The 16,838-nt window shown below is 35.3% G+C and overlaps 1 protein-coding gene across 1 annotated transcript; it reads right to left on the bottom strand.

The window, feature by feature from the left end:
- Positions 1 to 7,326: 7,326 nt before the first annotated feature.
- Positions 7,327 to 8,846, bottom strand: LOC128856731 (protein terminus). The gene has a single exon (XM_054092045.1). The coding sequence runs from the start codon at positions 8,780 to 8,782 to the stop codon at positions 7,658 to 7,660; it is 1,125 nt and encodes a 374-aa protein (XP_053948020.1). The 5' UTR covers positions 8,783 to 8,846; the 3' UTR covers positions 7,327 to 7,657.
- Between the last annotated feature and the right edge of the window lie 7,992 nt (positions 8,847 to 16,838).

The raw sequence follows: 16,838 nt of genomic DNA, 5'->3' as shown, positions 1-16,838 counted from the left end.
TTTCCCGGAACTACTTTCTGCCTTACTTCGGGAGAGCATAGAACGACGTCCATAAAGTGGACCAGTTCTATTCACCCACGTTTAGGTCCGCCTTGCTTCTAGTCAGCTTCATGCTATAGGCTCGTCTTCTTTTGTCTCTGTCTTTGAGGCTTCTTTTCGTTGTAATGCGTGGAGGTCTATCTTGTTTCGCCGAAATACGCCTTGGACGTGTCTTAAAACCGCATCCCAATTCCTCAGAGGATCTCTTAAGAAATATATGGCTATCGTCGTCCAATGTAATATTGATTCCAATCATTCCTTGTTTAGTACCAGGCATAAATTCAGTAAACGAAAAAAATCGCAACAAATTTAAGAAAATAATTAGAACTCGTAACAGGAATAGAGGCAACCAAGAAAAGTTAATTTTTATTTTTTACTTTTTTTCCCGCAATCTCCAATCGAGAAGTGTTTCATTTATTTCTTTCAGGTATTTGTGTACCTGTTATAACCTGTTCTTTTAAGCAGCAGACATTCGAAATAGCAGGCAGTGGAAAGACTTAGATTTAAAATTAAAACAGAAATTAGAGGGAGAGTTTAATGGCGAAGGCGCAAAAGAGACGTAAACGTTTTGAAAGTAGAACACATAACAGGAGTTATACCAGAAAAAAGAGTGAATCGCAAATTTGTGTGTCTTGGTTTATAGAGTTGCCAACAGAAGTCATTGCGCTCAATATTCTTTAATATTTTTCCATTATTTGAGGAAATGTGCAATATTTTTATATTATCACCGAATTTTGTGTAATTTGGTTTTTCGTTTCACCTTAAGTGCCATTGGAACTTCAACTGAATTCAAAACTTGCTGCTTAAAAACACTGCAAAGCTTCAATTCAAAGTAATGAAATCAAGTTTTTGAAAGAAGTTTAAGGGGTCCCGATTGGTCCAGAATTTTCAAAAAAATGATTTTTTTTGTTTTGATATTTCGATAGTATAGGTTTTTAAGAATATTCTGTCGAATTTTTGGAAGGATATTCCCATTATTTTCGATTCTACAGCTCTCTACTTGCTAAGAGTCAGACTCGTCACGCGGCGGCATCAATGGAACTTTACTCTGGAACCACTTTCAAAACTTTAAGCTCATTTATCTCAAAACTACTTTTTTCGACTTGATGTTGTCAAAAAACTAAAAAAAAGTATTCGACCGATTCGTCTGAAATTTCAATATGTGGTTCATAACATCAATGGCTATCGCCCGTACTAGAATCGTATTATTGTTTCAATTATTTCGTATTTTTTTATTAAAAAACTGATAAAACAATCCGATTTGAAGAGTGCCTTCTGCCAAATTTTTGTTTATTTTTTTTTTTATTCTAGTACCGGTCATAGCTACAGTCATACTGATTAATAATTTTTTTGGTTTTTGCGTTTCAGTTAAATAGAAGAGCCAAGTTCAGCGCCATTTGTTAAATTATTAAATGAAATGAATTAAACAAATAAAAAAAGAAATGTTTATGAAAAAAAATTGAGAAAAAATTTTTTTGCATAAAAAAAAGCAAGAAAATATTTTTTCAGTTTTTTTGTCTTTTTTATGCAAACATTTCTAATTTTTTTCATAAACTGCTTTTTCATGAGTTTTGTTTTTTTTATATACACATTTTCTTTTTTAATTTTCTTAATTCAATTCATTTAATAATTTTGCAAATGGCAAAGTTTTTCATTTTTTTTTTGTTTTTTAATGCTTTTTGTTTTTTTTTTCTCTTTTTTTAATGTGTTTTATTTTTTTCATAAAATTTTTGTTCATAAAAATTTTTTTTAATTTTTTTTGCATTAATTTGATTTTCATTAGAAAAGGTTAAGTAAAAAGCCTAACAAATTTAAATATTGTTTTTAATTTTTTTATTGCAAAAAAAAATCCTGAAAATGCCATAAATGTTCGAGCTCTAGATCACCCTTAAGTGTTTGAACTTAAAGAATTAGTTGCATATAAATTCAAGCTTTTACTCACGTGGCCCAGTATATGATAGCGTACAAACAACGATTCTTCAAAGGGACAGTTCTGCACTCAGAGAGGACTTTTGAATATACGATTCCCTTTGAGCTACGCCGGATTATTCAACATTTTTTAATAATCTTGCTTTGCTTGAGGAAATCTGCATCTCGTTCCATTAATAATGGAGTTAAGATAAGCAATAGATTTCAGAGGCGTATGCATGCAACTTAAGAAGTAGAATTTCTGCAACCGAAATCCTTACACAATAAATGCGTGATTGATGCTTTAACTTTTTCCTCCAAATGCTTTGGTGAAGCCGCCAAATTGTGTGCGCTGCAGTCAGCTGACCAAACGGCGTAATTCATAGCTACGACTTTCCAAGGCAATGCTAATTAGCCACCCACAAATAGTAAAAAGTTGTAAATAATCGTTCAAAATTGATTTTTTCCGCTCTCTCAAACTTTGTGCGAATTAAGCTGCTCGATCAGAGTGAAGTTTTTGTCAAGTAGCCAACTCTGGCTGAAAAGTTGTTAGAGCAATCAGCCATGCAGTGCACTTCCTACACTGCTTCGCACACATAAAACTTTCGTAATTTATACGCAATTATTTTCATTATTTTCGCACAAAGAGCAATTACATACACACAAACAAAAATTCCCTCTCGCTCTCTCACGCATACACGTCGTAGGTATGGTTTCTTTTGAGTTGACATTTGAAGAAAATTTATTTGCGGTTGGTGGGGATTTATGTTTCTGTGGCTGTTGCAGCGTTGCAGCAAATGCTTAAGTGGTTGTTTTCAAGTTCGGCGCAACGAATGTTGAGAGTTTGCACAGGAATTGAGCTCAGGCATAACATTTGAAGTGTTATTTGTTTTACTTTTGAGGTTGCGACACTAACAAATTTCTAAAATTCATGAGGTCGGAAATGTGGTAGCAAATTTTTTGAATTAGGAAATTATTTGAACAAAGTAAGGAATGTGCGCAAAGGAAAATAGGGTCACGAGTATTCATAAAGGAGTTCAACGGCTTTTGGGAGCACTTTAGGAAAGGTTAGCAAAAGTTGGAAAAATTCACGAAACTGGGTTACGTTTTGAAGTTGAAATGAAATGGGTTAAAATATTTACATTTCTTAAATCACTCGAAATTGTCCTAGCGGTTTTTAAAGAATTTCTTATCCATGCCACAGTTCATTTATAAGAGATTTCATATGTTAATAATGAGTTTTTCTCCACCGGAAAAGCTTTCACAGCAACTTTCACTCCGCTATGAAAATCTTTTATCCAAGCTTTCTCTAAACATCAGAAAGCTCCATGAAAATATTTTCTTGCTCTCTCAATTCAAGTGCAAAACTTTGAAAAATAGCGCTTAAATTCTAAAAGTTTAATCAGCCTTTTTTTGTTTTGCTTTTTTTGCTAATTGTAAACCACTCAAAGTAGCCTTAGCAGTTTCTAAAATATTTCTCAGCTATGCTTACGTTCACTTATAAAGTGAAAAGCTTACCCAGTAACTTTCACTCCGCTATGAAAAACTTTTACTTAAACTTTCGCTAGACATTTGCAAACCTCCGGGAAAAATAAGCTGTAATTTAAGAGTTTAAACTCACTCTCAAAGTTCAATCATAATAATCAGTCTTTTTTTTTTTTTTTTTTTTTTTTTGCTAATTGTAAACCACTCAAAACAGCTTTAGCAGATTTTAAAATATTTCTCAGCCATGCTTAAGTTCACTCATAATAGAAGTGAAGTGCTAATAATCAGCTTTTATCTATCCAGAAAAGATTTCACAGCAAATTTCTCTGTGTTATGAAAAACTTTTACCCAAGCTTTCGCTAAATATCGAAAAGCTCCGGGAAAAATATTTCCTTGCTCCTTCCTACTCAAGTGCAAAACTTTGAAAGCTGGAGAATAGAGCTTCAACTGTGAAAGTTAAATACCAAAAACGTTGGAATCAAACCTTTTTCAGCTCCATTTTTGCTTCTTCTAAATCCCTCAATTTTATAAAAATATCAGATGCACATGAATACTACAAATAGGGGGAGAAGCTCGTTCAAACCCTAAATAAAGGGTATAAACGCCGGTTACACATAAAGCGTTTTTCAGTAAGAGCGCTTCAATTTTTTTTTTGAATAAAACACAAACGGTTTGACTTTTTTAACTAATTTTTTTTTTTTATTATCGAGTTTGAACATATACATTTAAGTATGAAATTCGATTTCTTTTGCATGACCACCGCGTGCACGTTTTACGAAGTCCAATCGTTGAACCCAATTTTCGACCACTCTTTTGCATAAATCGGCCGAAATTCCGGCAATTTCGCGTTCAATATTGGCTCTGAGCTCACAAATCGTCGCCGGCTTGTTACTGTAGACCAATGACTTCACATAACCCCAAAGAAAATAGTCTAGAGGCGTCAAATCACACGAGCGCGGCGGCCATTCGACCGGTCCATTTCTGGAAATAATGCGCTCATCGAACTTACTCTTCAACAAATCAATTGTAGCATGTGCTGTGTGGCTTGTGGCCCCGTCCTGTTGAAACCACATGTCGTTTAAGTCCATACCATTAAATTGCGGCCAAAAATAATCGTTTATCATGACGCGGTATCGATTTCCATTTACAGTAACGTGGCGATCGTTCTCGTCAACGAAAAAATATGGGCCAATTACGCCGCCGGCATGTAAACCGCACCAAACAGAGATTTTTTCGGGATGCAACGGTGAATCATGAATCACGTGTGGATTGCTTTCTGCCCAGTAACGCATATTTTGCTTGTTGAAAAAGCCATTGAGCCAAAAGTGAGCTTCATCACTGAAGATGATTTTTTGGAAAATTTATAAATTTTCATAAAAAATTTGCACGATTATTTTCATAAAAAATTGGCACGATTTGCAATCGTTGCTCAAGTGTGTAGCGTTCCATGATGAAATGTATACTAATGAAGTTTACAAATGACAAGCGCAAAATAAAAAATATTGCGTCGTTCGCCCTCCCTATCGGAAAAAAGTTGAAGCGCACCTATTGAAAAACGCCTTATATACAAATCGCTCAAAAAAGCTTGAGCGGACTTCGTATAACTACTAGCTATGCTACTATTTACTCGTCATAGATTTTATTTCGCGAAATGGTTGGGAAAAACTTTCAAAGTAACGTTCACTGCGCTAGAATAAAATAAAAAAAAAAACTCACTTCTTACACTACAGCAGAAACCAAATGAAAAAGCTCAAAATAATTTTGAAAAAGAAACTTTCACTAAACTTTTGCCCCAAAAATAGGAAAGCTTTATACTGATGCGCTTTTGACCGGAATTTTTTTTTAATAATCCAGAAGTAATTTTAAAATTTATGAAGAGTCAAATGTTATAAATACAACACATCCAACGCTTTAGAATATTCTTCTTATCCGTCCAGTTAAGTTACTTTTTTCAGAAAAACTTTCAGCCTTTTCAACTAAACTTTGACTGGGCACAACAGTGCCAAGATAAAATCCGCTGGTAAATCAATTAAGTGCCTAGATTGAGCTATCATCCGTTTCCTATGCCATCGCTTAGTCCTTTAACGCTTTTTCAACGTACCACTATCGTTGCCGCATTTGCATAAATTTAGCCCAAATGAATTTATAATTATATCCTTTCCACGGCACACCTGTTGCGTTGGAGCTCACTCAGACACATACACACCTAAGTGGCTAATTACGCTTGATAATTCTATCAATTACTAATTACTTACGTAATAAAGTACAACCAAGCAACGGCTGAAAGGTTGCCGATGAATTTCACAGCGAAGGAAAACCTATGCCAAAATCTTTTCAATGAAAAGTGTTTGAACGGCTAAAGGCTAGTTGAAGTTCCATGCAAAGGACAGAGAGGATGGTGAGGGTGAACAAGTAACAGGTAAGGTGGTGAGTACAACTGACAGGTGTCACTTATGCCAACCAATTAGCGTTGCGGCCGTTAAAAACAACAAAAGCGTATCGCCACGACCGCATATAATCTGTGGCGAGTTGAATGTGGAAAGGATTTCGTGTCGAAATGATTAAATTTGAATTTAATTGGCACTTAAATTGGCGGAAATTCATAAATGATAAGAGTAAAGCAATTGAGAGTGACAAATGGGCGGAATGGAGATGGCAAATTAGTGAAAATGATTTAAGTTTCCATCAAAAGCATTTGTACCATTTTCAGGATTTTTAATATCAATTTGGAAATGCAATCACAGATATCAGCAAACCAAATACTTAAAAATAAAATAGTTGGATGAAAGCTCTGTAATTAGTATAATCGCGTTGGTAGAAGCTTTAAGAGGTTTTCCCTATATTTTTTACCTCCACTTAATACTATTTTTATTTCTTAAAGGCACTTCGTTAAAGATTAAAACCACGAAATTAATTTGACTTTTGAAAGAAACCATGAAACTCTTTTAAAAATTTCTTTATTCTCAGCAAGCTTTTTCTATACACAAAATTGTAAAGCTTAGAGCGAAAAGAATGTTTCGAGTTTTGGAAATATGTAAATAGCAGGGCCGCCTTAGCCAAATACGTTGGTGCGTGACAACCATTCGGAATTCAGAGAGAACGTAGGTTCGAATTCCGGTGAAAGACTAAAATAAAGAAAACGTTTTTTCTAATAGCGGTCGCCCCTCGGTAGGCAATGGCAAACCTCCGACTGTATTTCTGCCATAAAAAAGCTCCTCATAAAAAATCATCCGACGTTCGGAGTCGGCTTGAAACTGTAGATCTCTCCATTTGTGGAACAACATCAAGACGCATGCCAGAAATAGGAGGAGGAGCTTGGCCAAACACCCAAGAAGGGAGTACGCGCCAATTATATATATGTATATATATAGAAGTACATATATACAGAGGGAGCTTGGATATGGCTATATTTTTGTTTATAAAGCTCCGCAGTTCTGTGGCGTCTTGCTCGAAAGCTTTGAAGTTCTTTCGCGTACATGAGAAGATTTTTGAAAAGGTGTAGTTCTTTCACGTTAATTTTTTTTGTATTTTGCTTTCACGAAAATTCATCCACGAAATATTAAGATCAGCGGAATATGCAAAATATTTAGCATTTTTACAAAAGAAACTTTAAAGTGTTAAAGAATTTTTATGTGCTAAGCTTTTACATATTTTGGAAGGGAAATAGTGGAATATTACTATGCCTGTTCTTCCCTCCTATTTGCGCTGCATTATCTGTAGAATGAATTTACGCCTTACAAATGCGGTTAAAATTCATTAGTAAAATGGTATTAGACTTAAGAAAGCAAGGTGTGTAAGAGCTTTCACTACAAAAGTCAGTTTAAGAATAATTTGGAACATGAGAAAATTGAATCTTTTGTTTTGATTTTATGTAAATTTTGTACAACTTTATTCGTAAGAAAAATCTACTACAGTGTTCTCGAAAGTAAAATAAACTTAAGAAAGCCTTTGCGTCAGAAAATAAGCTTTTATTTTTATAACTTTTTCAACAGGTTTCGATTAGCTTTAAAAACGAGGAAACTTAATATAAAATTATATCCATTTTACGCAATATATATACAGTTTTGCTCATAAAAACTTCTGCTATACTGAATCCCGAGCGGAGTCAAAAAGGGAAAAAAGGTTTTTCTCACTTTTATGTTTCATGCATCTTTTTTTTCTTAATTATCAAAACTTCGAATTTTAAGCAAGAATCTTCTCTTCAGCTGGTATCGCCACGATTACATCACTCCTCTATGATGCCAAAGAGGGGCCACTTGTAATTGTCGCAGCGCATTGGTAGGCAATTCTTGTAAATTTCCGAATAATTGCTGGCCAATCTTAGCACCTCGAAACCACGCCCGCAATCTAGTGATTTGTGTATTAGCAACTTGGTGCGATGCGTAAAATTCTGATGGCACTGTGTGCACGTGTGTACGCATACACCCGTATCGGTGCGTAGGAAGCGTTGCAAGTTCGTGATCTCAAAGAGCTGCTGTAGTTGGCCATCTATATTCTGCAGCATAATAAACTGAGCGTCACGGCCAACAGTATCCCAAGGCTGTCTATCGTTCTCAGCGCCGCTCCGACACTTGCCCAGCTGATATGGCACCGCATAAATCTCGTGAGTACGCGCGCAAGTCCGAAAGCAGTACAGAGTTGCAGCCGCTATTGTTTTATCACTGATTACTTGTGCAGGCACTGAAGCTGCATACTTTACGCCATACTGCAGCGGAAGAACAGCGTTCACCATTGACGTCTTTTCGCCTTCCGTATACGTCTCGCGTTGTACATGCAACCGTATGCGCTTCACACAATACTCTTCAGCATGCGCCGGGCAGCGCGCATACATATACGCCTCTATTTTCTCCAGTAGCATAAGAAATAGCATGTCCACGCATTCGGCAATGTCCAGATGATGCTGTATAACCAGTTCGCTGCTGTTGAATAACAGATCGGCGCCGTTGTAGGGACGCGTGTAGAAACTCAAGCGTAGGCGTAGGCGCGCGGCACCATGAAAGAGCAAACGCAGCAGCTGTGGTACAGCATTAACGCCGGCGTCGATCAGAAACTCCTTGGGATGTGCTGCATTACCCTGCTCATTGCAAAGCATAAATGTATCCACATGCCGCGTGGCAATTGTTTGCAACTGCTCGCGTTGCTCCGCGCTGCAGAGCGTTCGATTGCTGTTACTCGTGCCGTGCGCGCAAGCAGCTACTGGCTGCCAGTGTTGTGAGTAGGCAGCGCGCATATCACATGAATTACTGCAGGCATCACATTCGTAAATGCGACCACCCATAAACCAACGGTGATGGAAAGTACGAGTAGTGCCTGTGATGCTAAAGGTGTAGGTGGAACGAAAGTATGCCATGACAGGCAGGTAGCGGCACGATCAAGTGTGACTTGCTTTGGCAGTGTTGGAGGGTAGTCGATTGTATTAAATACAAGGGTAAACTGAAGTGAGCTACGTGCCAAGCGCGTTTATATGCCAGCACAGCATGAGTTAAGAGGAGAGCGGCGAAAGCGAGAGAGGTAATCATTGATAGTGAGAATCAAAATACTTTATAATCAATGCTAATGACGGACATTAAATGAAAAGTAGGTTTACGAATCTTCTAGTTTCTGGGTAAGAAATCATAGTTCATGTGCCAGATAACAGAGAGCTTGAAAGAGCTACTTGCGGGGATGGTTAATGGTTAATGGTTGTAAAGGGTTAAGGTATGTCCCTTTAGCACTGCGACCATATTGATCTATTGTGCACCCTATGCTGTCTATTGACTGTTAAGTATGCTTATAAATTGTACCAGCTCCTTCTGAGGGAGTGATTGGAGGTCTTCATCTGTAAGCATGAACTTGTTTAATGCGGCGATGGTCGAAGGCTTTCGAGAAGGTAAAAACGTTAAAGTATTATTAACATAATTTTTGCCATTAATGCGTACTTATAAGTGTATGCAAAATAGCATGAAATATAAACTATCAACTTAATGTTGTGTAAAGAAGGTTTTAGAAAAATTTTTCAGGCGTGTTCCTATAAAATACTAATTCAAAGTTTACTCATTTATTCAAGAATCTATAGCAATGTATTTCGCCACTGAAACGAGCTCTCACTGCTTTAAAAATACTTTAAATTTTAATTAAATTTTTTCAAGAGTGATATTTTAAAAAATTCCAGCTACTTAAAGAAAAAACTCTCCTGATAAGAATGTATTCTAAGTTCGTATTGTTTTCATGTTCATGTTTGTTCCTTTAAACAATTTTCAGGTACTTTGATAAAAAAATTTTCTTCTTTCATAAATAACTTCTTGATATTTGTTAGCTCATTATTGTTCTTTTCAGGCTTTGCTACGACTTAGTTTCAAGTCTTAAAGCTTTCATTACATGATAATGGCTTTTACAATGCAGGAAGGGCGATTTTAAAGGAACTTTGTTAATAAGAATGGCAAGAAATTTTTTCAAATCTTGTTGTCATATGTTTTCATTCAAGTTGAAGAGCTTTCACTACTTTAGAAGGGCTTTCACTAGAAAGAGTTCTTATTAAGGAACTTTTATCAGAAGGATATACAAGAAATGCTTCCTAATAATGTTCTAACATGTTTTCATGTAAGTAGAGGATCTACACTAGAAGCGACTATTTAAGAAGAGTTATTTTTAAGGAAATTCTATTAAAAGAATTCCTAGAAATCTTTACTAGTCTCATTATGAATTACTTTTAATATGTAGTAGAGCTTTCGTTATTCAGGAAAAGCTATTTTTAACTAATTTTTATTATGATGATTGCAAAAAAAAATCTGCGATCCTGTTATGGCATGATTTCGTTTAAGTATAAGGGCATTCACTATTCAAAAATATCACTTTATAAGGCATTTTTTATAAGAATTGCTAGAAATATTTTCTCGCCTTGTTATGACTTGTTTTCAATTAGTATTAGAGCTTTTACCACTTGAAAGTGCTTTCACTATCTATGACGAATGTTTAAATGAAATTGCAAGAAATATTTTGAGATCTGGTTACGATATGCTTCCTTCTAAATAAAGGAGCTTTCACTACTTTAGAAGTGCTTTCGCTATTTATTTAAAGAGATTATCAATGAAATTTTATCAGAAGAATTCGCAATACATGATTTGAGATCTTGTTATGACTTCCTTTCACTGCTTTGGAAGGACCTTCACTATTCAGGAGGGCCGCTTTTTAAGGGACTTTTTTTATAAGAATTACAAGAAATGTTTCTGGCTTTGTTATGACTTAATTTGTATAAGTATTAGAGCTTTCACCACCTTGAAAGAGCTTTCACTATTTATGAAGAGTGCTTATATGAACTTTTATCAGAAAATTAACTTTTCTCAAAAAAATTATTGGGACATGTTTTCTTCTAAATAAAGAAATTGCTTTATAAGAGCCCTCAATATTTAATTAGACCGCTTTTTAATGACATTCTATTACAGGAGCTGCAAGAAATCTTTTTAGGTCTTGTTCTGACTTACTTTCAATAAAGTAATAAAGCTTCCACTATTTTGTAAGAGCTTTCAATATTCACGAAGAATGCTTCTGAATAAGCTTTTATTACAAAAATTTCAAGATATTTTTTGAGATCTTGTTGGGATATACTCGTTTATAAATAAAGACACTTTCACTACTTTAGAAGAGCTTTCATCATATATGAAGAGCACTTATTAATGAACTTGTATAAGAATAATTCAAAAAAATCGTTTTAGTTCTTATTAGGGGTTTCTTTCAATAAGTATTAGAGCTTTCACTGTTTTAGAAGAGCCTTCACTCTTTTAGAAGAGCTTTTACTATTTATGAAAAATGCTTATTATTAAACTTTTATTATAAAAATGTGCAAGGTATGTGTTCTTGCATTGTTATGACTTTCATTCAATAAGCGTTAGAGCTTCCACTACTCTAAATGAGCTGTCACCATTTATGAAGAGTACTTATTAACGAACTTTTTCAGACGAATAGCAAGAAATATGTTTTGATCATGTTCTGACATATTTTCATCCAGGTACGGGAGCTTTCACTGTTTCGAAGGAGCTTTAACTATTAGAAAATAGCGCTTTACTTTAAAAAAAAATTAACATAAGAATTGCATTAAACTTTATAAAAAACATTTTTGACAGAATTTTGCAGAAAGCTAAACAAAAAACATAAAGCATAGCTTTCACTGTGTTGGGAGAAGTAAAAAAACACAAGAAAATATTTATTTTTATTATTTATTATTTTTTATTTCCATCTGCAATAATGTACTTAACTGCTGATTTCAAAACAAATTAACTCGATTTCCAATTAATGCCATTCACACACTTCTTAAATGCGGTTTTGGTAATCACAATTATTTAACCAATTACTGATAAATAGATAAAATGGTTATTACTGCACTTACAGATGTACATAAAATGTTTATAGCATTTTAATTACAAATTGCGCACATTAACCAGGCTTTGCTTGGCGTTGTAGCATAACAAAATCGAGAAAGATCAGAGCTTGACAAGCAAGGCTGCCAGCCAAGAGTTAAATATGTGGATGTACATACATACATAGTCGTACATAAATTTTACACAATTTTCGCGCCTAGTAATTAAAAAGCGGTTGCTATGCACATTTGCACAAATTTGCCTGGGTTATCTCTAAAGCAGTTTTACTTTCATTGCCACTTTAACGGTCTTGAGTTTAATCTCTTTCTGTTAAGAATTTCATTTAATTTTCGTTAAGTGATTTGAATTTTGTTAAATTACCAAAAGAATTTATATAACATTTTTAATTCAATCGATTATTTTTCGCCTCAGATATGAAGTGAATCTGAAGTGGACACCAGTGGTGAAAATATGCGTAGAAAGTTTGTAGAAATCGATAGAAGCAAATTCAGTTCAGGAAAGTCATAAAAGCGAAATATAATACAATTTTTACATATAAACAAAAATTCTAAATATTTCATGTATTCATGCACTCACACAACTTTCCAATATCTCATATATGCACTGCACCTTTACCTACCCACCTACGAGTATGTATTCATACCTTCATAACTCTCATATCATTTTCCAAGCAAAAACTGGATTATTTGTTGAATTATTGTATGTAAAAATGCATACATACATACATTGAGTATTCATAGGTATATACGTACGCGTAGATTTGTTTACTTGTATGTGCATTACATTGCATTGTGTAAATATTTGCTTGTCAATCTAAGTGATATGAGCACCAAGTAATTTATATAAATAAATATACGAAAGCAATTTATTTAAATAGCACAAAAGCACTTAAGAAAATGCAATGCTGTGAATGACGACACATACGCGCATACATGAACATATTTATGTATTACTTGCACTCGTCACACAACAAGTACGACTGCAAGAAAGTACGTTTCTAACGAGCTGGCTAGCTGATAAACCGACTCAGCATGCAACGCTCTACATATGTACATACTCGTACGCTTGTGTATACAGTGGCGGTCAAAGAAATTTGCACAGTTGCCAAGATAAAAAAAAATTGCCTGGAGAAGCACTCAAGCAACTGCCAGAAGATAGAATATGTTTCCTCTTGCATATTTACGAGTACAATGCCTCAATATTAACTGGTTTTGTTGCTCCCCAATGGAAGGTTGCACAAATAAAAATGATCTTTACTCCCAAAAAAAGCACCGGTGGCGTCTTATTGCCCCATCAGCTTGATGTTGCCTATCTCTTCACAAGTTTTGGAGTCACTATTTCTCAAAAGAATGATGCCCATAATTAAAGACCGAAAAACTAGTAAATAATGTTCACAAAAAGCTTTTGAACAGAAGAAGGATTGCACCCCCGCATTTCTCGACTTATATCAAACCTTCCTTCAACCGTGTCTGGCTGACGGTTTACTTTGTAAAATAAAGGCTGCCCAACCCACAACTACTCATATTACATCTGCCATCCCTAAATCTGTTCTGCAAATACTCAGCGGCCTGTTCCCCTTTAAGGCTCAGAGCAAGCTAACAACGGAAGACTGTCACACATGGACATTCAAGCATCTTAGACTCCTATATGAATATACCCAGTGTTTGTGCTTATCACCAATCTATTCTCTGCTTCGAAAGGAATTTCTTAATACTCGTAAAAATCTCTTCTAGACTGGAATGGCTTGAAGAAGATCCACCACCCAACACGCCCGTTAAGATCTACATGGACGGTTCTAAAATGGTCACCAGTGTAGGATCAGCGTTATATTGCGAAGAGCTTTTTATCAGTGAATACTTAAAATTGTTAAAGTTAAACAGAATATTATCAACAGATATCTGATATACCAGGGAACTACTTCTGACCAACTTGCAAGAGAAGGTACCTGTTTGCCAAATATAAGTAATTTTATGGGAGCACCTCTCGAAACTTGTAAGCTTCTTTTTAAGGGCACACTAACCAGTTCTGTAAATCAATCTGGAAGGGGCCCAGCAGGCTGCGGCTCACAACGGACCCATTTCGTGGCCTAAGTGGCATCGCTGTCTCTATGTGTGATGCGGCTGCCAAACCTAGCCTAACCTACCCACAAATTATTATATCTTTATCAAGTCCTAGAAAAGAAGAACAATCTCAGCTCTGGAAAAGTTTAGCTGATGTACCCTAGAACAGTATAATGAGCCCAATCCTATAGTTGCTCTACACACCCGATTTACCAATCACTGAGGAAACTATCGTCGAAACTTTCGCCGATGACACCGCTGACTACCCCACTGATGTGGCTTCTCTCAAACTCCAAAAAGGATTTGTTTAACTAACTCAATGGCTCAAAGACTGGACAGTAAAATCAATTGAGACAAAATCTGTTCAAGTTATATTTAGACTCAATCGAAATACTTGCCCGCGCATTAAACTCAAAAACACAATCACACCTCAAAGTAATGTGACGGAACTCTTTCAGAATGATCACAAATGCCCGAATTCATCGTGATCTCAAATTCCAATCTCATTTCCTTTAACAGATTGAAGAGGAAATCAACAATAGATCTCAAAGATCTCAAGAACAGATCTTATTCTAAAAAGCAAAAATTGAGGTTGGTTTAATGGTTGGACCACTAGGAGGTTTCCATGCATGTCTCGTAGAGTATCTTAGTTTTAAGTATAAATATTGTTAAATGTTATCAAACAGATCGCCAGATGTGAGGGAAGATCTAGGAAACGCTAGCTCGACGATGTCATCGAAGACATAAAGAAACTGAAAATAGAGAACTGGTGGTCTGCTGGCTGGAGTCGTGTAAGTTGAGGACGACTAGTTGATGAAGATAAAGCTCATCCCAAGCTCTCTAATGATAATGATGATGACTAAAAAGCAGTCAATGGTATGAGAACCACAAGTGCAAAGCCCACCTATTAGAGTCAGTCAACAAAAGTCAACAACTGAAAGGATGATCTCGGTTCACTTGACGAGAGGAAGAATCGTAGCTGTGTCGTCCCTAGATACTTTTCACACAGCAATTGAAAAATGATATTCTGAAACTTGCTTACCAAAAGTGTTTCAAAACTTGTTGGAAAATAGAAAAGAGCAGAAGAATTGAGCCACTGAAGCGGAGGTTTCCACTACTCAAATGAAAAGTAACTTTATTTCGTTTTCTGGCATCGAAGAAATTTATCCATTGCCCTATCTACTGTATCTAGAAACGAATGATTTCTGTTGCAAAAATTAGGAAAAATTTTAGGAGAAATGTCTTCGGTAGCAATGCCACGATAATTTAACCGCATTTAGAACTTAAAGCTACAAAAATATAATTTTGAGGACTATTTTCAGCAATGGATATATAGATTAAAGAGTGTCTTGAAATGAATAGTGATCATGTGGAAAAAAATTAAAAATAATGAAGATTAAAAATATTGTATTAAATTAAAAATGTTTTTGTATACGTTTTTCAGTTCAACCTACGAAAGGATTCTAACAACTTTCTAAATTTGCTGATTTTTTAATTTTGTTGTTATTTTCTGTGACTACTTTGTCGTATATAGCCACCTTATAATTTGCTTTACCGACAGAGTAGCGCATGTCGGGTATTTCGTAGTTTTGTTGTTGTCAGCATGTTTGGGAAGGCTCATTTTATTTACCAGCTGGCACTCCGGTCGAATAATCAAAGAACAAAAATTACGTTTCATGGTCCGATTTGGTATAAATAAAGAATATGGGTGAATATTTACTAGAAAAAAGGATAAAATGGGTCGTCTATGCAGCGAAGACAACGCTCTGGCTCTAAAAGTATTCGATATGGCACCAGCTGGTGGTAGCAGAGAAAAGAGTAAGTTGTGCTCTGTGTTGGAAAGATCAACTGGAGAAGGACTTGGCCAACTGGCGCCGATTAGCACGAGAAAGAAAAGACTGACGCGCTTTGTTAAACTCGGCCAAACTCGCTTAAGCGGTTATTGCGCCTATCAGGAAGAAGAATGTGAAGAAAAATCGTAAGAAGGAATATTTTTGCAGAAAATGAGTCCATCACACTTGAATGCCAGCAAAAAAATAAATCAATGAATGTTGAAAGTGTTTTAGGTGAATTTTTTTTATGACCACTACTGTATAAGTAGAAGTACATATAAGTCTTTATTGTATAGTCGCGCTTACATATGTTAGTGTTCAATGCACTTGCTTCTGTTTATGGGAATACAAGTCAAGCACGCAAATATTTACGTGCGTGCAAAATGTACAGTTAATCCAAATATATTTCAGAACATTTACATTTTCTAAGTAGAAAGCACAAACATGTGGGCATACATATGTATATATATATATATATATGTATACCAGCATACATCAGTTTTGAATTATTTGGCTAGAAATTAGGAACTTTCGAGATTCCGCGCTTTGGAACTCAGCTTCAATTTACTGAAGGCGTAGAAGAGATTAAAAAACTTTTGGGCAAAAAACTTCAAATATTGCAGGCAGAAAATGCCAATTTTGAAGAACCGAGTTCAGATATTTGTTAAATAATAAAATATAAGTCTTTTTTTTAATTAAAATTTGACATCTAGTGGAAAAAGTAATCTGCAGTGCACGCAGTCAGGGGAGCCGAACAGCTGTGCCTTATTCAAAGCAGCTCTCATGCTTAGGTCCATTGAAAATATGTAAATTAAGTCGATTTTGTTATGGAATGCGCCGCTTGGCGAATAAGTTGGAAATCCAAAATTAATTATACGCCTACGTCTTGGCAGATTACTGAGTTTTGGCTGGTGCTTTAATTAAACAAAATTTTTCTCAACTTTTTGGCCAAATGTATTTGGTATCTCAGAACTGCTTTACCTTTGAAATAAAGTATTTTTAAAAATCATTAATTTTTAGGCATAATTATAATATTTGTTTAAAGTGTTGAAATAAGTGCGAAAATGTACCTACTAAATTATTTGACCAAAATGAGTAAAGGAAATTACTTTTGCGTTTTCAATTTACTAGCAATCCATATACATACACATATTTTTCTG

Source organism: Anastrepha ludens, chromosome 3, assembly GCF_028408465.1.
Source record: "Anastrepha ludens isolate Willacy chromosome 3, idAnaLude1.1, whole genome shotgun sequence".
NCBI classification, from domain to species: Eukaryota; Metazoa; Arthropoda; class Insecta; order Diptera; family Tephritidae; genus Anastrepha; species Anastrepha ludens.
Note: the sequence above shows the minus strand (reverse complement) of the source record. Positions and strands in the feature narration are given on the sequence as shown.

Bases quoted from the DNA above. Each gene is read 5' to 3' on its own strand.
- LOC128856731 (XM_054092045.1), bottom strand. From the start codon at position 8,782: ATGGCATACTTTCGTTCCACCTACACCTTTAGCATCACAGGCACTACT.